Genomic DNA, 22,738 nt, shown 5'->3' with positions numbered 1-22,738 from the left:
ATTGAGCAATCGAATCAGTAATCTCTGCCATTGTAAGCAGGGTGTCACAATAATCTTTGTCTGCCACATCAATCTTTCTTACATTATTTACGGAGTTTAGAAATGGAGACGCAACTACTTTATTATTTTTTGAGCTGTATAAATTGCTATAAAATTTTTAACAAAACTGTGAAATTAATTTAGTGTCATCAGTAACAACCCCATTAATATTTAAATTATGGATGGAATTGGTTTTGGATCTGTATTGTTCAAGACGGGCTCCCTCTGCTTTTTGTCGATATAACACGTCTAATTTGTTTTGGAGTTCTAAAAGTAGTAGTTTTTTTTATAAAATGAGGAAATTTTACTTATGACTTCATCTTCTTCTGCTCTTTTAGCTTTGGCAATAGACATTCCATTCTGTCTTAAGAATTTTCCTGACTCAAACTTAAGTAGTTCCCAGTTAGTGTTGTAGGATATTTCCTTTTTAGCCTTGTAAAAAACAAAACAAAAAAAAACAAAAAACACAGCGCTCTTAATCAGCTGCCTCGGTTAATAAATGGCCTTAAAAAGCAGAACATATAATAAAAATGACAGCGATTTTGTGAATTAAGGTACCTTTGCAGAGTCTTAGTTACAGTACAACAGAAAGTATAACATTACAATACCAACTCTGAATGTAGTGCAAATCAAACCAGTAGGTGCCCTTGTGTTATCAGGCAGTAGGTGAGTCTGTTTCTCAGGTGGGCAAGGGGACTTCTGACCCGCTGATAAATCCGCGACCTCCAATGAAGTAGGCTGATTTGCCCTCCTCTCTTTTATCACTGGCCATAGTTTGCTCCTTTGTTCTCGGTCTTCCTTAAAGAGATCCTCCGCAAATCTTAATCCGCTGTCGCGCAGGTGTGGTGATGTCTTGGCAGCTTTCCATATGTCGTCTCTGCAGACACGTGCAATTAACTGGATCATGATATCCTCTGGCAGAACAGCCTGACAGACCTTGATGGCCTGCTTTCGTATGTTTTCCTCTTCTGATTCTTCGACTCTGTAAAGTCTAAGGTTCCATCTCCTGGAGTATCTTTCTAACTCCGAAACCCTTTGCTGACACGCGTCTACTCGTTTTTCTTATTTTGCCATTTTTTTCTCGAGTGTACACACTTTGCTCTTTACCTCCTTAATCTCTGCACACAAAGTCAATTGTCTTTTTAAGTCCTTTAATTTTAAGTGCATTGGCACGGACCATGCTTTCAATGTTGTCTGACCACGTGTTTATCAGAACTGAGAGGCTAGCTATGATATCGTTGGGGTTGGTTTGCTCAGACCTGACTGTGTACATCATTTTCTTCGGTACTTGCGACTTACTGGGAGTGATAGGCAGCAGTGGAAATTCATCCATGAAGTCTACCGCAGTGGTGAGAGGCAGGGAAGTGGAGGTATAATCGTGACAATTGTCAATTAGAGCGTTGTGAGCCTTGAGAGTTTAGCTTCTGTCCGGCCTCTCTTGGCCTCTTTTCCTCTCGCGTTGGTTCGACATTGCTCAATTGTTCATCTTAAGAGTGCTATATTATTTATGAAAACAAAATTTGGTGCTTGGCGAGATAATAAGTTAAAATAGCTCGGTAGAAAGCGTCTACGCACTCGGCCATCTTGGCACGCCCCCTAAATCTTTATTAACCTGCCAGCAGTCGACGCATCAGTGACGTAAGCGCAAAAGGCGCTTGGTTCAAGTGAGAAGTTGGACTTGTGTACTTTGTATACAACAGAGGAAATAACGTCACACGGGAGTTAAATCATTTCTAACAGTGCAGGCTGGAAGCAATGATTTTAAGGTAAAAACATTTTAATTATCGATTTACTTCTGAAGACATGAACTGATCAACTGGAGTCGTGTGGATTATTTTTATGCTGCCAAAATTTGACTTGGAGCGTCAAAGGCGAGTCAATCATGAGAGGATTTTCATGATTGGGTGAACTAACCCTTTAAGAGCGTTTGAGCCCCATGTTTTTTGATCAGGTTCACAATGTGTTTGAACAGTATATGATCAGAAAGACATGAGGGGTGAGCCACAACGACAACGGCAAACTCTGAAAACTGTCTGATCATTGATATAAATGAGAAGTAATTCAGTTCATTTATTTGAATAGCCCAATCAGGGGTTTTTGTTGCAAATCATTCAGCTGCTGTTTTTTTTTCTTCATATGCTAAAATATTTAAATGCCAATAATAACATAATACAATCAAGAACACGGTACAGTTGCAAAGTGAATTTATTTGAATTCATAATTTATGGCACACTTAATTACAACTGACACAAAGGATTCTAGCTACAGTTCCGAGTCAGCGCAGAGTTTTGTTGGAGTGTATGAAAACGATGTGGCATGTTTATTCCACTACAGCAGAAAATGAACACCACTATAATGTCATCAACAACCTCTGCAGAAATTCCTGTAAATGGCATCCATTTTGGGGGAATTCTTGGATTTTTAGGGATTGTGTGTAAAGCCATAAAAGCAACTTCAAAACATTCTTCATAGTGTTTGGCGTGCTGTCCGACACGGTCAAAGCATCTATAAGAAACAAGTGTTTGAGTACTGAATATATTTGGACATTTATCATTTACCCAAGTTTGACTTATGACATTTACAGTTTGTGATTACTGGATGAGTTTGGTCGATTTTGCTGGGGTGAATCTAGATTTGATTTGTCCAATTATGATTTTAGCGTACACGTGTCAAGAAGACAAAAAATGTAACTGGCTCAAATGTGGCTCAACTGGGTAAAAGCAATACATCTAGCCAATCAAATATTTTTGAGCAGAATATATCTAGACGAATTTATACTTATGAATTTTTATATTTTACGAATCCCCCAGGCTTTCCATAGCCGTGGGAACGTTGTATAAATATTTACACAATGTTTATTTGGCCAACGTATGCTTGTCTTTCTTGAACATAAAGGATTACTCATTAAATTCTGATTTATTGTCCTTGATTTTGTATTTATCTAGATTTATTCTTTAGCGGGTGGCTCAGGTGGTAGAGCGGGTCGGCTGCTAATCGCAGGGTTGGCGGTTCGATTCCTGCCCCCACGCCTTGCATGGCAGCTCTACCGCCATTGGTGTGTGTGTGAATGGGACACAGTGTAAAGCGCTTTGGTAACCTCTAAGGTTAAAAAAAAAAACAGCGCTATATAAGTGCAGAGCATTTACCATAACTACATAGGAGTTCGGACAACCTTTCTATACTTGTATGATTGCCATCCAAAAAAAAAAGAAAGTGAAATTACAAATATTTTATTTCCAACAAGTTTGTGACCAAAGCTGGTCACAAACTAGAAAAATTACATGACAATTCCATGACTGAAGCAGAGGAGCATTTCAGGAATCATTTACAGATGAAAATCACTCAGCATGAGCAGTGCTGGGGTCAAATGATTCATTTGGAAAATGTAAAAAGAGTGAGAAATACTGAGAAGAGATCAAACAACAGGACCATCTGTATAAAACAGTTATATAACATGCTCTAGGGACACTGTGTCAGTGCGGCCATGAGCAGCTCCATTTTATAAACAAAGTTTTTTCCTTCCATTCGGCCCCAGTGCACTTCTTTATAAGGGCCCCTCAAATGAGTCCATTTAGCATCCTGCACCACATCACTCTTGGGCAGATCTTTGGCCTGACTTTGAGAAAACTGGACCAGAACCTTACAGCCGCTCTCTGGACCGTTACGCACTACAGGCAGACAGGAAGAAAGACAGGTCATATTCTGACAGCAGATCGGTTAATTTGACATGACTAAATTGAAGCATAGAGCGCAACACTTTAAGCTGTCTGGGTTCCGGAAGTATTTTCCTCATTCTTTTTTTCAATATAAAAAAAAAAAAGAGAAGAGTTGTGAGGCATGAACCAAAATCAATCACAAACTTCGTTTTGATGCAAAAAAAAAAAAAAAAAAAAAAAAAAAGGTAATCGGACATAAAGACAAAAGGTGCAAGACTGTGTATTTACCGTCTTTCATGAGGGCACAAACTACAATCCCATGAAGCATTGCTTATTATGTAATTGAATAAAAAAAATGATGGGAATATATAAAACTATTGATTTTAGTTTGTTGATTACAAGTATAGAATCAACATATTTTACATTTATTACTACATATTCTGATATGTACAAATACAAGTAGTTTAAGGGTGAAGGCAGACCGACTCCATTACATCATTCACAGTGTGTCATGGGAGTGGGTGGTCACACCGAGGCACGTTTTTGCGGGTTTCATTGGTCGCGGTTCTCTGATCGGTGGATATTTCTCTGCTGCACCATGGGTAATGTAGTTGTTTACCATGAATTCCACTATCAAACACTATTTTTAAACAATCAATCTGAAATAACGCAGACGGAGTCTTCAAAGAAAGCATATACAATCGAGAACAACCTTGGAGCTCATTTGTCTCATCTTGTTTGTCTTTAAATTTTATAAGTTATCACTGAAAATAAATTTGTATATGCGTCTATATGTCCCATAAAAATGAATGGGACTCTTACTTCCAGAACCAGACTGTTGCTCTCCATTAAAGCAATGTTCCAGTTTCAATACATCTTAAAGTTCTATATACAGCATCTGTGACATGTTGTTGATTATCACAGAAAGAAATATTGACTAAAAAAATGAAAAAGTAATTTATAGTTTCAAGTAGTGCATTTACAGTAGACACCTATTGGTTAAGCATTAAGTCCCTGATATACTTCAAGTGAAATCAAAGAATGAACAGCTGCAACATCACTGCAAACAAACTGGCCAAAACTACATTTTTTTTAGTTCAGTGGTTCAAAACAGCTCGCCAGTGTGAACTCAAGAAAACTTAGTAACTGCTGCTGCTGCTAAACACCTTACTGCCATTGGTCCACGTCATCGGTGGGTGTAACCTGCAGCTCCACCTACTTTGAGGCTGACTTTTGCTCCAGGTTCATGTCCCCAGTCAGACAAGGTCAGCCAACATGAACGTTGGTGTGCAAAATTATTAGCGAGCTGGTGCAAACTATCCCACATTTGTAAAATCCTTCGCAGAGAGACATTTTCTAGGACAAGTTTCTTTAATTCATCTACAAATGGAATCAAATCTACTCAGATACTCTTAAGAGTCAATTCACTCATGTGCCATCTGCATCAAAAGCCATTCACACATCTGCCCAAAGTAAGATATGCCTCTTGTCATCATTCTTTTGTCTGTATCTTTCTCATTAACATTCTTTTATACACTAATCTTTGCAGTAATATCAGTCATCATAAATTACAATAACAGTGTAATCGGCGCATATTGTGGCCGTGTATAGCATGTTAGCACATTAGTGCTAAAAACGCAGAATGCAAACATAACAAATGACACATTATCTACTGCAGTGGTTCTCAACCAGTAGAGTGTGGGTTCTAAAACTCAATCTTCCAATGGGACCTCAAGATGTCTTGAAATTATTTCAAATTTAAAAACTTCATTTAAATCCTGAAATTAGTTCAAATCATGACGTAGGCCAAGAACATGCCAACGTAAAGTTCCTGAAATGTCTGGAATCACAAAATTAATCCTGATAAGTATTTTAATCTATAGACAATTCTAGATTCTGTGGCTTTGAAACTGTCCTGGACAATGGGAGTCAAAAATGTCGAGAACCACAAATCTACTGCATATATATTATTGAGTGGAAATTATTTTCTGTGGTAATTGACCGGTCACAGATGCTGTACACAGAACTTAGGTTTCATTTAACCCAGGAACATTACTTAACCCCGGGAACACAAGGAGTGGTAGCCAATGAGAAACACAGCACAAGGGTTAAATCAAGAAGTGAGCGTCTATAGGTCTGAGAGGACTTCGTTACCAGACGTGTGTGTGTATGTGTACCTGAGATGGCGTAGTCGCCATTTGGAGATGCGACAGTGATGGCAGAGGCGTTTCCGATGCTCTCGATGGGACCAAGACCCACGTGATTACTAAAACTCAACACATGCCAACCCATGACTTTAGCCAACTGCTGCACAGCATGCACCTGATGCTGCGACATCTGCACAAACACACACACACACACACACACACACACACTCAGTACAACTTCTCTTTCCTCTTTGAATTTGAAACTGTAGTGCGTGTGGATGGGCATCAGTACCTGTGACAGCAGGAAGTCCTGCAGCTCCTGCTCTTGGTGTGATAGTGTGATGACGCGTCCGTCTCTGTGCACTACTCTGATCTGCTCCACGCCAACATTTAACTGCAGCTGGATTGATCTGAAGAGGAAGAAGAGGTTTTGCCTATCATTGGGTCTCACTCATAAAAAGCGAGCAAAACAATTTTGTGAGTACATCATTCATAAAACCGCTTACGTAAACTGCCACACTTAAATTAAATGCAACAATTTATGTAATAATGGTTTTTCAAATGTTTACCACATTCCTAAACTTGAATGGGTTCATAAATTCTTATATTTAATGCAAAATAATTATATGTAACTTTACATTTAAATTTGTAATTTGCCCCATGAAAGAGAAATCCAACCATTAACGTAAGAATGATTTACGCTGAAATTCATACATCGATTTACTGAACTCAATGCAACAATGGTTACCAAATGTTTAACAGAAATTCATAATGTGTCTCATGGAGCTGAATGCAACAATTTACACGAGTGATATTGGAACGTTTTACACAGAAATTCATAATATCAGAACTGAATCAAACTATTTCCATAAGAATGTATGCAATTTATGCAAGGATGGTCTTCTGAACATTTTCCTTAGAAATATTTGATCTGTCCCATAGATTTGAACGCAACAATTTACTCAAATGGTATTCCGAACGTTTTTCATAATTCAATGTATTCCATGAAATTGGATGAGGCAATTTACACAAGAATGGTTTCAGAACATTCTTCACAGAAATTCAGAATTGAATCAAACAATTTACATAAGAACGCCTTTACGAATAATTTACATTGAAATTCATAAATCGATACACTAAACTGAATGCACCAATTTATTCAAGAATGGTTTTACACACAATTTACCCAGAAACCCATTCTGTTCGTATTTCATGAATAAGGTCTGGTGTGTATTTTTAGCCATCTATCGAGGTTCTTGCCACTAAAGGTTCAATCAGTAATGTTTTGCGGGGAGTTGTCTTAAGCCCCATTCAGACGGCAATTATTTTACATGTTGATGTGATGTAATTCCAGCATTTGCATGGAGTAGTTTTGTCGTACAAATCCGAAATGTCGTGTTTGTTCCCACCTCCCATGAGAAAATTCCCAGCCGAATAACCTACCGTTTAACAAACGCCAAGGTTGTGTAGTAATTTAATTACTGTCTGAATCCACATCTCTGAGTTTATAATCCAAAAGTTGTTGGTAAGTTGGAAGATTGTGAACTGAAATGTTTTAAATAATTCACAATAATAAAACAACATCGCCGCTCCACCATAGTGAAATTTAAGTAGAAGGAAAAGAAAAAGGTGCCAGATCATGTAAACTTTTTAAATGGTCCATTATTATGGCAGCAACATGTAATTTTAACATACAACACTTTAATATAGAAATGTGTATTATATACATTTATACACAGGGCTTCCATGACTATCCATTTATATGGGTTTGCTAGTCCCAGAAAAATTGGCTGTCAATGTTTACCTTAATTAAAAGGTTTCATTTCCACCGCCACTTTTTAAACAAAAGATGTCTAATTTTTATAGATAAAACCCATTCGAATCACAGGCACCCTGAAAATGTACTTTTACAGACATCACTGAGAAACCACTGCCATCTGAATAGGGCTTTAGACTTACTTTAGCGGTGCAGATGCAGCATTTCATAAAGGAATAGATTTCGGTGACTGATGCCATTGTAGAAATGCGATATTTGCAGCCACTCTTGAATTAATTTACTACATGATTGAAAGTCACAGATAATAAAGCAATTTGTTTTCGACTGTTCATGAAAGTATACATGATTTACACATTTTGTTCAACAGAGTACACCTTTCACGTTTCTTTTTGTTTGCAAGAGAACTTTAATGATAACTAGACTTCTCTTTTTCTTAAGTCTTAAAGTAATAATTCTCACTAAAAATAGTAAAGCAGTAAATCTGAGAAAAATGACTGATTACTCAACTACAATTTGGGATACCGATAGTAGGAATTGGTTGTTCCACCACTGGCTTTATGGGGGAATATGGGGCAAATTTCTTATTTTGTGTCTCTCCACAGATATTTTGCTGGTGTGATAATAATATGATGCACATCTGTAAGGGCTAACAGCAGTGGCAGAGGTTAAAATATCAGACTCCAGTCATACTTGCAGATCTGCTCGTATCCTTGTGAAGTGATGAGCACTTTGACACTGGACTCATACACATAGTTAATGTTGGACCAGTGAGCCTGAATCTGAGGGTCCTCAATACGACTTGCCAAACCGTCGATGGTCCGTGCAGTCCTGACAATCAAAGACAAGGAGCAAAGACAAACTTTTACACATTTGTTTGGCTTAATAGTTTGGGAAAACCAACTCTTTTTATTATTATGAGATGAAACAAATGGAAATCATGTCCAAAAAATCTGATCTTTCTTAAAGTAGCCATTCTTTGCCAACATTACAGCTCTGCACACTCTAATCACTCTCAAACAACTTCATGAGGTTCATCATGAGATTCATCAAGAGACTTTTGAAACAGTATTGAAGGAGTTCAGATGTATGCTGCTTTTCTCCACAAACATTTTTTTATATATATATAAGATCATGAGAAACATCAATTCAGTCACGTGCAAAATGTACCTGCTTCTGAGAAAAATGTGTTTGGCTTGTTTGATGATCTTCTCCAGCAGTCCTTCACTCTGCTGCAATGAGCTGATCTCCGCTTTATCATACGCCATCGGTCCTGCTAAACGCAAGTGCTTGTGTCCGAATGGAGCGCTGGCTGGATGAGGCATCACCACTGAACTCAACGTATGTTTGTGGAACTACAACAACACATAACCCATCATTCAAAGACAAAATGCATCACTCAGACACAATGTCTGTCTAATGTGTGCTAGTACCTCTCGTATGAGCTGGTGCAGGTTGTGTTCTAACACATACAGGTGGTCGTCTGGTTTGCTCTTTTCTGGTGATGATCTTTGATGTTTTTTATCTCCAGTGGAGTGACAGAGAGAGATGGAGAGCTGTAGACCTGAAGAGTGAACATAAATACACTAAAGCACCCATCTATAATAGAAATCCTCTCTCTATAACCCACCATGTCTTGAAACAATCCTTCTAAAATATCAAATAAAATATCAGCTTTTTATATCAGATTTTCAGTTGGTCAATGTTTACATTCACTATGTTAGTGTTTGGGGGCATCGCCTTTTAATTCCTCAAAAGGCCTCACCCTTCTCCCTCCATACATACAGGTGAAACTCGAAAAATTAGAATATCGTGCAAAAGTTAATTAATTTCAGTAATTCAACTTAAAAGGTGAAACTAATATATTATATAGACTCATTACAAGCAAAGTAAGATATTTCAAGCCTTTATTTGATATAATTTTGATGATTATGGCTTACAGCTTATGAAAACCCCAAATTCAGAATCTCAGAAAATTAGAATATTGTGAAAAGGTTCAGTATTGTAGGCTCAAAGTGTCACACTCTAATCAGCTAAACACCTGCAAAGGGTTCCTGAGCCTTTAAATGGTCTCTCAGTCTGGTTCAGTTGAATTCACAATCATGGGGAAGACTGCTGACCTGACAGTTGTGCAGAAAACCGTCATTGACACCCTCCACAAGGAGGGAAAGCCTCAAAAGGTAATTGCAAAAGAAGTTGGATGTTCTCAAAGTGCTGTATCAAAGCACATTAATAGAAAGTTAAGTGGAAGGGAAAAGTGTGGAAGAAAAAGGTGCACAAGCAGCAGGGATGACCGTAGCCTGGAGAGGATTGTCAGGAAAAGGCCATTCAAATGTGTGGGGAGCTTCACAAGGAGTGGACTGAGGCTGGAGTTACTGCATCAAGAGCCACCACACACAGGCGGGTCCTGGACATGGGCTTCAAATGTCAAGCGTCTTACCTGGACTAAAGACAAAAAGAACTGGTCTGTTGCTCAGTGGTCCAAAGTCCTCTTTTCTGATGAGAGCAAATTTTGCATCTCATTTGGAAACCAAGGTCCCAGAGTCTGGAGGAAGAATGGAGAGGCACACAATCCAAGATGCTTGAAGTCCAATGTGAAGTTTCCACAGTCTGTGTTGGTTTGGGGGCCATGTCATCGGCTGGTGTTGGTCCACTGTGCTTTATTAAGTCCAGAGTCAACGCAGCCGTCTACGGGACATTTTAGAGCATTTCATGCTTCCTTCAGCAGACAAGCTTTATGGAGATGCTGACTTCATTTTCCAGCAGGACTTGGCACCTGCCCACACTGCCAAAAGTACCAAAACCTGGTTCAATGACCATGGTATTACTGTGCTTGATTGGCCAGCAAACTCGCCTGACCTGAACCCCATAGAGAATCTATGGGGCATTATCAAGAGAAAGATGAGAGACATGAGACCAAACAATGCAGAAGAGCTGAAGGCCGCTATTGAAGCATCTTGGTCTTCCATAACACCTCAGCAGTGCCACAGGCTGATAGCATCCATGCCACGCGCATTGAGGCAGTAATTAATGCAAAAGGGGCCCAAACCAAGTACTGAGTACATATGCATGATTATACTTTTCAGAGGGCCGACATTTCTGTATTTAAAATCCTTTTTTTTTTATTGATTTCATGTAATATTCTGATTTTCTGAGATTCTGAATTTGGGGTTTTCATAATCTGTAAGCCATAATCATCAAAATTATATCAAATAAAGGCTTGAAATATCTTACTTTGCTTGTAATGAGTCTATATAATATATTAGTTTCACCTTTTAAGTTGAATTACTGAAATTAATGAACTTTTGCATGATATTCTAATTTTTCGAGTTTCACCTGTATATAGTGCTGATCGTTATGGCCAAACATTTATATAGAAAGCACTTTTAACATTTATTCCTTGAAACTTACTAGTAAAATTTGAAATGTTACCGGTAACAATTACAACAGACACTAGTATCTAATAAATAAGTACTAGTAAACTGAAATAGATACTATAAATCACAATTTAATGGTGAAATATGTAAAACTGTTCATGTAATATTCGCCTTTTTTTAGCCAATGTGTGAACGGCTTGTAATGGAACTTAAAAAATAAGCTCTTCCTGGACTTCCAAGCCTGTAGATTGATTTTAATGCGAAGGGAGCGGGTCGCTTTTGCCAGGAAAATCCAAAAGGATGTGACGTTTACGCACGCTCCCGAGAGCCTTGCCTCAGACAGTAGCACCTCTTCCTTTATTCAACAGCAAACAGTCTGCAACACTAGGTAACGTTATCTTAGAGATGGAATCCAGCAAACGGCCGGCTCCCAGCAATCTATTATTATAAAACAATAGCGCATCAATATATCAAAATGACAGTTGTGATGGAATCACATCAATACTGAATTGTGTCAACATATTTATAATGTACAGTCTATTTTATAAACCGCTACTTTACTCAGAATGGTGCCAAAAACAAAAAACATCCAATGAGCAGCAGTTCTGCAGATGGAAATGTCTTGTTGATGAGAGGTCAATGGAGAATGGTCAGACTGGCTTGAACCGACAAATTCTACGATAACTCGGATAACCTGCTCTGTACAATTGTAGAGAGAAGTATAGGGGTTGGCGCTGTATCGACTGCACAAGGGGGACCAACAATATTAGGCAGGTGGTTTTAAAGCGGCGGCTGATCGGTGTATCCACATACACATGTCTGAATTCATAGATTTGTTTCATATTAAATACATTGAGTCATATTAATATAGGTTCTCTGTGGTTTCATGCTCGTACAAGCAGTTTGAGACCATTCCATATCTGTCTTCAGCGACACGGTGTCTGCCGACTAAGAGGCCAATTCTCTAGTGTCTTCATGACCCAACAACACACATTTGATTATGAATGTTTCTGACAATTTAACAAGAACACTCCTTCAGCTCTACTGAGAGAAAGTACAATTATCTCTATGTTTTATGTTCCAACCGGATAAGACCAGTATCCATCAGAAGCTTTGTAGTACACGACCTTGAATAGGAGAAGCTGTGTGTGTGTGTGTGCATTACTCCAAGTATTTCTGTTCAGGAGTCCAGTGGAGTTAGAACAGCAGTCTAGAGCTGGACAAATGGACATCAGAGACCTATGGATAACCATAAAGAGAGGCTGACCGAGGCCTCGGACCATTGGAACCTTTATACAGAACTAAAGCATCATGCAAATGGTCAATGAGATAAACGACGTACAAGATGACCATGTTCAGAAGTGTTCTATAGTCATCTATGCTTATAACCAATCAGAATCCTAGAAGACTATACCCCTGACATCAACTTGATGCTGTATCCGACTACAAGTATTGATGTTTTTGGACCCAAGTTCAGTTTGTAATTTTGCATGGGCTTCTCCTGTCAACGAACTCAAGGTTTTGTACTGTTGACTTCTGCCATTTGATTTTGCAAACCACTTTCTTCAGTAAACCTTCAACTAATTGATTAAAACATGGACTCCTGGTCTTCATTCGAAGCCTACTGGTCTACTGGCCCAAGCAATATTCCCCTACAGAACACGCCTCCAAAATGCTAGGTCTTCTGGACACCTAGCACACCAAACATGTGTTCTCTGTCTGGCTGTTTAATCGAACAGATTGCAATTCCATTTGGTGCCGCTAGTAAACGTAAAAGGCATGATTTCTGAAGCCTGTGGCAAATGATTCTGAATATTTTACGTGCACAGAATGTGCTTGAGCATACCAGGAAACGGATGTGAGATGATCTGATTCTTGACGACAATGTGAGGAATCTGTGATTTGATCTGAACAGCTTCTCGTGACAGCTGAGCAAAAATCTCCTTACAGAGCAGCACGTTCTGAGCGGCTTCCAGCTTTAAATGCCACATCTGAGAACCTGACAGAGAAATAGAGACATGAACACAGAGTTACTACAGCTGGACAACGGTGAAAATGGTGAATATAACAATTTCTGAGTGAACAATTTGCATACTGAACCTAACAGCAGTTTATTTAACAAGTACGAGGTAAAATCTGATTTCAAAAGTAAATTTTTTTTCATCGACACATCTGACTAACCAGCTGGGCATACCTGGTTTGGCTTTGGGTTGTCTTCTGAAGAGATTCACTGTGCCGAGATCTCCTATATCAGGAGACTGTTTCTGAATGGACACCTGCAGACATGCAGAGAAACACTGATGTTTTTCTGCTCATTCTTGTGAAAAATGTGCTCATTAGGCGAGTCAGACATTTTTTAATTTTACCTTGATGTAAGCAGAGCCTTCCAGATCACTGGGGATCTGCACATTCAGAGGACAATAATCATCTGGAAGTTTCTTATCCAGGTCGATATCGGTGTTCTTTATGACCTCAAATGTGCCATGATGGGGGAACAGTGACCCTGCATGTGAACACAAAATATTAAATACATTATAAACATTTCATCAATGTGTAAACATTCATTTAGACCGGTCTCCGATAACCTCTCCATTAAGGGTCAATATTTGCTCTCGGGAGTTTTTTTTTTTACCATTTTAACCAATGTGTGACCGGCTTGTAATGCAACTTAAAAAAATAAGCTGTTCCTGGACTTCCTAGGTTGCCTATTAAAAAAAAAATTTAACTTTAAAAATTAATTTAAGGTTGTTTCTTCATCTTTGGACACTTATCACTGGGAATTTATAGAAACTAAATTCTTGTTAAAAACATATCACACATATAGTTTCTTAAATTTGTTTGTGAACGATGTCCAACAGTGCATGTACCGCACCACAGGAGATTTGATTATTTTTGTATTTTTTACTGAATGTCATGAAAATTTCCAGCAGATCTCAAATTCTGTTTTGCGTTTAATAGAATTCTGTGCTGGAATTGATGCTGATGGAAATTACATTTAAAAACAATTCAAATAAAATGACAGACTCCTTTGTCTTGCTAATGCTAATTTCATAGCTAACATTTGATGTATCCTAAATGCATACAATGAAGTCATATTTCTAAAGTTTTTGGCAAAATTTGCCATAATTACAGCTTGATTGGAAAATGACGCCAAATACAAATATTCTGCTCACAAGTGATATTCCCATGATTTGTTTTGCTCAAATTGCATCTCAAGCATGCTCTACACCGACACTTTGTCCACTTGGTTACCAAGTACACTAACTTTTGGTAAAACATTATTTTTAGGGACAGCATTTGGAAATGACACCACAACTGTGTTAAATTTTAATAGAAACTATTTTTCACACAATAAATATTGAAATGGTTTATGTTTATTTCACTCTTTGTTAAGATTATCACACATTTGAAAAGTACCAAAAATAAACTGATGAAGCCCTGGTAAAAGAGAGAACTGACTCCACAAAATATAAAAAAATAATCTGTTAATTTAGATAAAAATCAACCCATGGTACATGCAATGGAAAAGTTCAACAAACACCCGCATTACTGAGTGGAGAAAAAAAAAAATCCATGAAGTTTTATGAATAAAGGCTCTTTTACACCAGAGGTGACGCAATTATGAGAGACAAATCACCATCGAATGCAACACAACATTCAACTGGTCTGCCCTTCACCAGTCACGGATAAGAAGAACAACTTGACAAGTTTGCAAAACAACCATTAAAAAAAAAACAGTATGTAATTAAATGAAGTTCTCTAATCAGAAAAAAACAACCGATTTCTCCACAAGCTGCTGCTGCACAACGACGAGTTTGTTGTTGATTTGCTCAATGAGAAAGAAAACATGGGTGGCACCATGGGAGTAAAGTACATCATTACTATACTTAAGTATTATTTTGGGGGATTTGCACTTTTTACTCAATTTAAACTGAATACTTGTACTTTTACTTAATTACATTTTCAAAGAAAAAAATTTAAAGTACTTCTTACAATTTTAGTTAGACTTACAGTACAGTTAACACAAACTACGTTTCCATCCAAGGATTTTTTGCAAAAAGGTTTTAGCGCATCGAAATAAAGCTGATGGAAACGCTCATTATTGCTAAAATGTCACAAATGTCGACATAATATTTTTCTGTTTAACGCAAGCGCATACACCATGTCGATACATCAAATGTCGTGAAAAAATGGTTTGGAAACGTTTGGCATTAACGCAAAAATTGTGAGTCACGTGACATCGTTAGCCTTTGTTAATCATGCCAATTTATCGTACTGGATTGATCTTTATGGCATATAGAGCCAATCTGCAAACTTGACACTTCCAGGAGTGCAACACAAATACCTCGTGCACATTGAACGGCCATTGTTTGTGATAAATTTAATCGCAGTATCCATCCGTTTATTTATTGAAGTTTCTTTTCCACACCATTCACAATAATAGATGGCAGTCATGGAATTAACCCACAATATAAAAAAAACATGTATTTTTAAATTAAGAATAAATACACAATACTATGAGAAAAGCTTCATCGAGCTTTTTTGGAACACTTACACTTACAGCCCAATTCTATTAAATTATTGTTTAGATTACTTTTGAAAAAATGCCGGCAAAATCCCCTGTATTAAATTAAATAAATCAAATGAAAAAAAAAAATAATATACTTGTGAGACAAAGTGACAAAGTGTTTTAGACACGATGTCACCACGCACACCATTTTTATCCATAAAAGTCCATTTGAATGGAAATGGGCAGAAGGCGGAAAATGTCAATTTTATTTTTCGCATTTTCACTTTGTCGATAACAAAATAGCGCGAAAGGTGGATGGAAACTAGGCTATTTTTGCAGAACATTTTCTTCTGTCTTAACTTAATACTAACAAACTAATCGAATGGCACTAACGCCCAGATTAAGTTCAATTTTATTTAACCACCAATTAGTTCTATTTATTTTATAATTTTTTTAATCCCCTTTTCTCCCCAATTTGGAATGCCCAATTCCCACTACTTAAGAAAAATCTACAAGACATCTGATTTTTAAATTGAAGTGGTCTCCTATGCCCACAATAGGGCACAATGAAAAGTGTGTAAAATGATAAAGTAAAACATTTAGCCAGTTCATATTCTCAAATCTTAAGAAAATAAAAATTAAAAATCCACTTCAAATAGACGGTTCTATGTCAAATTAGTGTTGCACGGTAGCCTTTACATAGTCCTACCATGAACTCAAGCTTAATAATACAGCAAGATGCCAATAAGACAGGAAGACACAACGGCCAAAGACCTCCACCTCTGGGGGTGGTTCACTCCGAACACGTCTGTCTTTTTCTATGTAAACATGCACTAGACAGAGATCTTTGAACTTTGTGTCTTGTCTCGCAATTGTTTCAGCATATTGTGCTGTAATGTTGCATTTGTCTTGCTGCTGTGTCAATTCAAAAGGAAATGCAACTGTTAAAACACAGGAATCCATTGATTCTTTTCAAGAAATAGCAGTGAATTCACATTTGGTGTGAAAAGGCCTTTGGTGTAAGACCAACTGCATGCTCCCTGATGTCACAGACACATTGGTGAACTACTAAAATCAAAGGATTACCAGCGCTGCGGTAACTGAGATCACCCAGGATTTTGTCTCCAACTTTCCGTAGCTTCCACTGTGAGCGCAAACGCAGCAGCTCGGAGTTAAAGTCTCTCTGTCTGCGGTGCTCCTGGTTCTCTGTTACTGACTTGGTCAGTTTCTCTGCACCTTTAAGAAGCAGCTGGGCTGCAGTGGCCAAAGACTTTTTCTTACTGATCAACTGGAAAACCTGCGGAGTCTAAACACACACACACACACACACACACACACACACACACACACACACACACACACACACACACACACACACACACACACACACACACACACACACACACACACACACACACACACACACACACACACACACACACACACACACACACACACACACACACACACACACACACACACACGTTTGATATCATTTTAACAAAAACTTAAAAAAAAAAATAAGTGAATGATATAGATTATGATCAGTTCTGAGACTCTCAGCCTAAGAATCATCTTAAAAAAATATCACAAAAAAACTTGAGCCAAAAATTTACTTTTTTTTTTCTTCTTTGACATAAATAAGGTAACTCTGATAAACTGATTTTGTTTTGTTCCCAAACGTGTCACCTGTAACGGAGTAAAATTTTGTGTTGATACAACAAAAGTTAGAGCATTACAAAAATTAAGGTATGCTCTCTCTCCAAAGCATGCAGGCATGAGTAACGAGATCTTATTCAGTTCCATACTGTGTCATCATTGAGTCATGTACCTGGCACAATCTCCTGGTGGCCATATGTAATTACAGTGAATGATCCTCTCTGCCCATATTTGAATGACATTCACTTCTGGTTGCAGTGATCTGATTCCTAATATCATTAGTTTAAAACATACGTAGCTTTTACTCACTATAATTTTGTCAGTGATTAAAACCAATAGGCTGGTTGTATTCTACCATTTGAGAGATTTCCAACAACATATGACACATGGCTATATGATCAGTTTGATATTTTCACTGATTACAATCATATGTCCAGTTCAAAATTATTAATAAATTATCAAAATGGAACACTTCTGATTTGTCTTCAAACTTCAAAGCACCTGTTCTGTTTGGTCAATGTCTACATGCTTGTTAAGAAGAGCTTTAAAGCAATACCTATATTGTGTTGGTCAAGACTGTAGTTATTCATATTTTGATTATTTATTTCTCGCCAATAGAGCTTTAAGGGTTAAAGTCAACATGAAACGGCATTTGCAACCCATTTTACCTCCACAATGTCACATATTTCAGCATAAAACAGGATATTCAACGAGAAAATAAATGTAGGACGGAACTTGATTTTGGTAATTGGCCAGTTTTCATGATCCAATTAATTCCCGTTTCTTACCAGAATGCAAGTTTGCTGTGGACTGGAGGACTACTCCCACCACCTTGCTTTTTATAATAGTTAGTTTGATACAAGCTCTGTGTTGATGTGGTTTGTGTTTTGAATTACCTTTGCCATGGAGGTATCCTGGGACACTGGGTCGAGGGTCATGTACTTCTTCTCTTTGACCACGCTTAGGACATCATGCAGCACACACATCTCTGTTAGAGCACTACGCAGGTTGTTACGCACGGCATCCCACGGCCACAGCGACGGCTGAAACTTCACTGTACCTGTCAGCAGAAAGCAGCAGTGATGTTTTATGCCTGTTTGAAGAATAAGCACCAATGAGGCCTAAATGACATACCCTCGTCCTCCTCTGTTTCCAGTTTGCGCCACTCTTCCCTGCTCTCTCCTTCAGTCCTTTCTTCATCTGAATCTGAACTCTGACCAAAGTCGATCCTCTGAGCGAGTTTAGCCAAATTCTGAGACATGGACAGGGGAGGGACGTACGTCTCCAACCCGTCCAGAGACACTTCCTGTACCTGCCGCTCACAGGACGACTCGATACTCACAAGAACCGCTGGACCCCCCGACATCATGCTGAAGACACCAGGTCTACTACTGATAAATTGCAATAAACACAACAAACACTCAGTCACACTAAAGGCTGTCTTGGTAGATGATTTACTAATTTTGAAACTGTGATCCCCTAAAATGCTTTCTTGGTAGAATGAGCAATATGATGTCAAAATAGGCTGTCTAGGTAGGCAATGCATTAGGTTTTAGATCTTCAAATTAAAGTAGGAAGCCCATGATTCCCAGTAATACCATCTAGAAGCGTACTAATTTTGGACACTATAATGTCCCAAAATGCCGTCTAGATAGGAAGCTAACTAGGCTTTAAGACTACAATGCCCACAAATGTAAATCTAGATAGGCAGCTCACTCGATTTGGACACTATTATGCCCCAAAATGTTGTCTAGATAGGCAGCTCACTAGGATTACAATGCCCACAAATTACATTTAGATAGGTAGTTCACTACATTTCATTAAAGTTCATTAAATTTGATGAATACGATAAAAACAAATGTCAACTATATATAGATGCTTAGTAGGGTTTAATACTTTGATGCTCCAAAATGCTGTCTAGGTAGGAAGCACACTAGATTTTATGCCTATGACACACAAAAATGCTGTCTAGATCGGAAGCACACTAGATTATTATACCCAAAAATGCTGTCTAGATTTGCATCACACAAGGGTTTAAGACTAGGATGCCCCAAAATGCAGTCTAGATATGAAGCTCCTTAGATTTGAGTACTACCATAATCACAAAAGTAGTCTAGATAGGCAGCTCACTAGATTTGAACACTATGATGCCACAAAACATTGTCTAAATAGGCATATCACTATGGGTTAAGACGAGGATTTCCCAAAATGCTGTCTAAATAGCCATCTCACTACGGTTTAAAACTAGGATGCCCCAAATTGCCGTCTAGCGTGAGAGCTCAACTGTGTTTAGAGACACATCAATTGATTCAAAGCTGCTAATTAAGCTTTGTGCATCTCTCTGAATGTCACACTCTAAACTGTAACGATCATGTTATTATTCTAGGAGGAGATATGAAAGATGAAGTGTTCTGCAGTATACCTACATCTATGCCGAGATCTTCTGTTAGTCTATGTTGTAGTTCTTTAGCTAAAACTTCTGCGCCCACTGCTACTGAACGATAGCTGCTCCAATCACGCGAGAACTGGTGCTATGAGCGAGAAGGTCAAAGTTGAAATGAGACTAAAGGAGATTTATTGTATTTATTTTAATTATAAGCGTGTTTGGTACTTTTGTTACAGCTCCAGCTATTTATATATATGTGTTTGTGTATCATTCAAAGTACAAATGAATGGAATTCATCAAAGTGAGTAAAATGGGCGGGGTTATTGGTAAAATTTGTCTCTGATTGGTCAAGTGTGATGAGTCTTTTTCATAGATGCATAGTCTTAATAATATAATTAAAAAAATTTACTATTTTAAATTGGTTGCTGTTTAATTTAAGTTAAATTCTTATTAAAGTTTCTCAGTGTCATTGTTCATGTGTAAATTATTATTTGCTGAAGCAGCTCCACATGCTGTTGTCACATGATTTCCCTGTCTTTTCTCAGCGCTGATTAGGATTTACCAATCGCAGTAATTTGTGATTACTTGTCATTTGTGATTTTTATTTTTATTGAGATGTATTGTTTTTCTATTTATATATGTATTATTGTAGTTTTGACTGTACATTGACTTTGTTTGTTTGAAGCTTAATAAAATTTAAAAAAAGATAGCGGATTTCAATTTTCTTTTCAGGTACCAGTGCTCGAAATTAATAGGTTTAAACAAATATATTTCTTTAAATGAACAAAGGTCTCCAATAAGGCAAAATGATCCAGAGCACTGATATATATATATATATATATATATATAGCTCAGTGATCTAGATCAGCGACCCAGAGGCTGTTTTGAATAGAGGAAGTGACGCAACGACATGTTTGAAAGAGCCGTTTGGAGTCTGCTGATATGGAGCAAATCAAACAAAGGCGTTTCTCGTTGACCGTGTAAACCACTTAAATAACTTCGACGTTATTATATTATCTGGCCAGATTATACCGAGTATCAGTCAGTTAAATGGATGTTTATAAAGTATGGCGCTGTTTGCTGTGATATTTCCCCTGAATAGACAGCGTGTTTGATCTGACGAGTTTCGAGCTGAACTGCACAAACATGAATAAAGTGAGCCGACTGAAGCTCAGTCCGAATGAAGAGACGCAGCTGCTGAGAGAAGAGCTCGACAGACGGAGGAAACTCCGATTACAGCAGGTCATCTTTAAATCTGTTTATAGAGCAACAGCAGATCTCAATACACCTCTTCAGTTTCTCATTTAAAATGCATTCTTGTTTTAGGTGCTTAAAGTAAAAATGTCAAGGTAATGCAGGGTGTTCTGAGTGACTCCTGCCAGGTCTCCTAAGCAACCAAATTGGCCCGGTTGCTACGGAGGGTAGAGTCACATGGGGTAACCTCCTCATGGTCACTCTTTGTTGGGCGCATGGTGAGTTGTGCGTGGATGCCATGGAGAACAGGGTGAAGCCTTCACACGCGCTAGGTCTCCGCGGTAACGCGCTCAAGTCACGTGATAAAATGCGCGTATTGACGGTCTCAGACCTGGAGGCAACTGAGATACCTCCTCCGCCACCCGGATTGAGGCGAATCACTATGCCACAATGAGGACTTGGAGCACATCGGGCATTCCAAATTGGGGAGAAAATCACAAAAACATCAATAAATAGTTGGCTGATAACTATTGATGGCTGACACATTGGCGCATCCATTATTACTTTTTACTTGATTAATCTGAAAATGTGTCCTTGTTAGATCAATTAATTCTGTGAATTCAAGATTGCACTTTTAAAAACTTGTCATTCTTCACTTTGAAAATCTCTGTCATTGGCTGTATGTTGTGACAGGTGCGTGAGCAGGAGCGGTATATCGCGCAGCAGGTGCGCAGGGAGGTTCAGGAGAGGAGAATGAGAGAGCTGCAGATGCTCGCTGACGTGCTACAGCAGGAGTGGCAGAAGCAACAGACGGAGAAACTCCAAACGCTGGAGAAACACTACGAGGACAGCCTGAGATCTGTTGGCCACGCGCACCACAGCGCTCAAGAGAACGTGAGTGAACAGATTATTTGATTGCTTGTGCATTGGTTGAACCAAAAATGAAAAATGTCACTTGCTCACCTGCATGCCTTTCCAAACCTTTTACTTTTTTCCATGATCACAAAAGGAGAAATGTTGCAGAATGTTTACACAAATCTCACTATTTATTCTATGCAATGAAGGCATACAGTGAACTCTCCAAAAAGCTAAATCAAAGTTGTCTATATAACTTGAGCACTATACTCAAAGTCTTCTAAAGTAATTTTATACATTGGTGTAGAGCAGCGTTTCTCAACGGGGGTGGTACCGCCCCCTAGGGGGCGTTTGGACAGTGTTGAGGGGTGGTGTGAACGAGGCAGCAGAGAGGGGGGCGCTCAGGCACAAATGGGGGGCGTTACTCAGAGGTACTCAACAGGCGGCCTGCGCAAAAATCTTTTCAGCTCTTCTCCTTAGCCTATGTCTTCGTCTTGCTCTGATTACTGCTGCCACTTCACCAGGAGGATATGCCAGGAGAGCCGCTTCCTAAGTTACACATGCTTTTAATAGGTGGAGAATTTTCAGCGCAAAATAGAGGCGCGCTTTCACCGGCTTTTTCTGTACATTACGCGGAATACGTAATTAGAGCATAATTAGTGCTCAGGGCTCACACTAATGACCGTAATTAATTTTAAAAAAGTGGCTGTTTTTGATGTCGTTTTTTTGTTCGGTTCAGTTCAGGTGGCCGAGCTGTTGTCGATCTTTGTTCGATCATTTGAAATCAAATGACCGTTTGTAGGCTATTCAAATTTGAAGCCTAGTATATATTGCCTAATTGAGTGCGCGAACGACCGCTGCTTTTTCATTGGCCATTTAGGTTAGTTACGTTATTGTTCACGTGATCGGTTCATCTTAAAAAATTTTTGTGTGAGCCTGAATTTGTTTGAATTTCTAAATACATTTGAAATACCTTTCAAACAATCCATGTGTTTTTGCATTTTTTTTCCAAACACAGTATAACTCAACTTGAGGCTTTTACATGTTGTTTAAATACAATAAGAAACTTCTGTTTCGTTTTTTTTTTTTTTTCCAAAAACTCAGGCTTCAGGTATCAGTGTTGCAATTGTTTGGCTGTAAT

At 38.3% G+C, this 22,738-nt stretch overlaps 2 protein-coding genes across 2 annotated transcripts in view; one reads left to right on the top strand and one right to left on the bottom strand.

The window, feature by feature from the left end:
- Window positions 1-2,243: 2,243 nt before the first annotated feature.
- Window positions 2,244-19,670, bottom strand: med17 (mediator complex subunit 17). Its single transcript, XM_052106873.1, has 13 exons — window positions 19,589-19,670; window positions 18,297-18,553; window positions 18,059-18,222; window positions 16,590-16,809; window positions 13,360-13,496; window positions 13,188-13,269; window positions 12,840-12,992; window positions 9,050-9,180; window positions 8,787-8,971; window positions 8,310-8,447; window positions 6,135-6,252; window positions 5,873-6,032; window positions 2,244-3,707 (listed from the first exon to the last, which is right to left on the bottom strand). Exons 2-13 carry the CDS (start codon window positions 18,529-18,531, stop codon window positions 3,499-3,501), a joined length of 1,932 nt encoding a protein of 643 aa, XP_051962833.1. The 5' UTR covers window positions 18,532-18,553; window positions 19,589-19,670; the 3' UTR covers window positions 2,244-3,498.
- A 783-nt stretch (window positions 19,671-20,453) lies between these two features.
- cep295 (centrosomal protein 295) overlaps window positions 20,454-22,738 on the top strand; it is a 38,344-nt gene continuing 36,059 nt past the window's right edge. Inside the window, exons 1-2 of the mRNA XM_052106814.1 lie at window positions 20,454-20,790; window positions 21,436-21,636. Coding sequence (XP_051962774.1) covers window positions 20,695-20,790; window positions 21,436-21,636 — 297 coding nt within the window. The 5' untranslated portion in view covers window positions 20,454-20,694. The remainder of the gene's footprint in view (window positions 20,791-21,435; window positions 21,637-22,738) is intronic.

Source organism: Xyrauchen texanus, chromosome 36, assembly GCF_025860055.1.
Source record: "Xyrauchen texanus isolate HMW12.3.18 chromosome 36, RBS_HiC_50CHRs, whole genome shotgun sequence".
Classification (NCBI taxonomy): Eukaryota; Metazoa; Chordata; class Actinopteri; order Cypriniformes; family Catostomidae; genus Xyrauchen; species Xyrauchen texanus.
The sequence above is the reverse complement of the archived record's forward strand: the minus strand, read 5'-3'. Positions and strand labels throughout refer to the sequence as shown.

Excerpts from the sequence above, each read along its gene's own strand:
- med17 (XM_052106873.1), bottom strand. The coding sequence starts at position 18,531 with ATGATGTCGGGGGGTCCAGCGGTTCTTGTGAGTATCGAGTCGTCCTGT. Across the intron at positions 18,223-18,296 it reads GGAAACAGAGGAGGACGAGG|GTACAGTGAAGTTTCAGCCG; the intron begins GTATGTCATTTA and ends TTCTGCTGACAG. Across the intron at positions 6,253-8,309 it reads GGATACGAGCAGATCTGCAA|ATCAATCCAGCTGCAGTTAA; the intron begins GTATGACTGGAG and ends CTTCCTCTTCAG.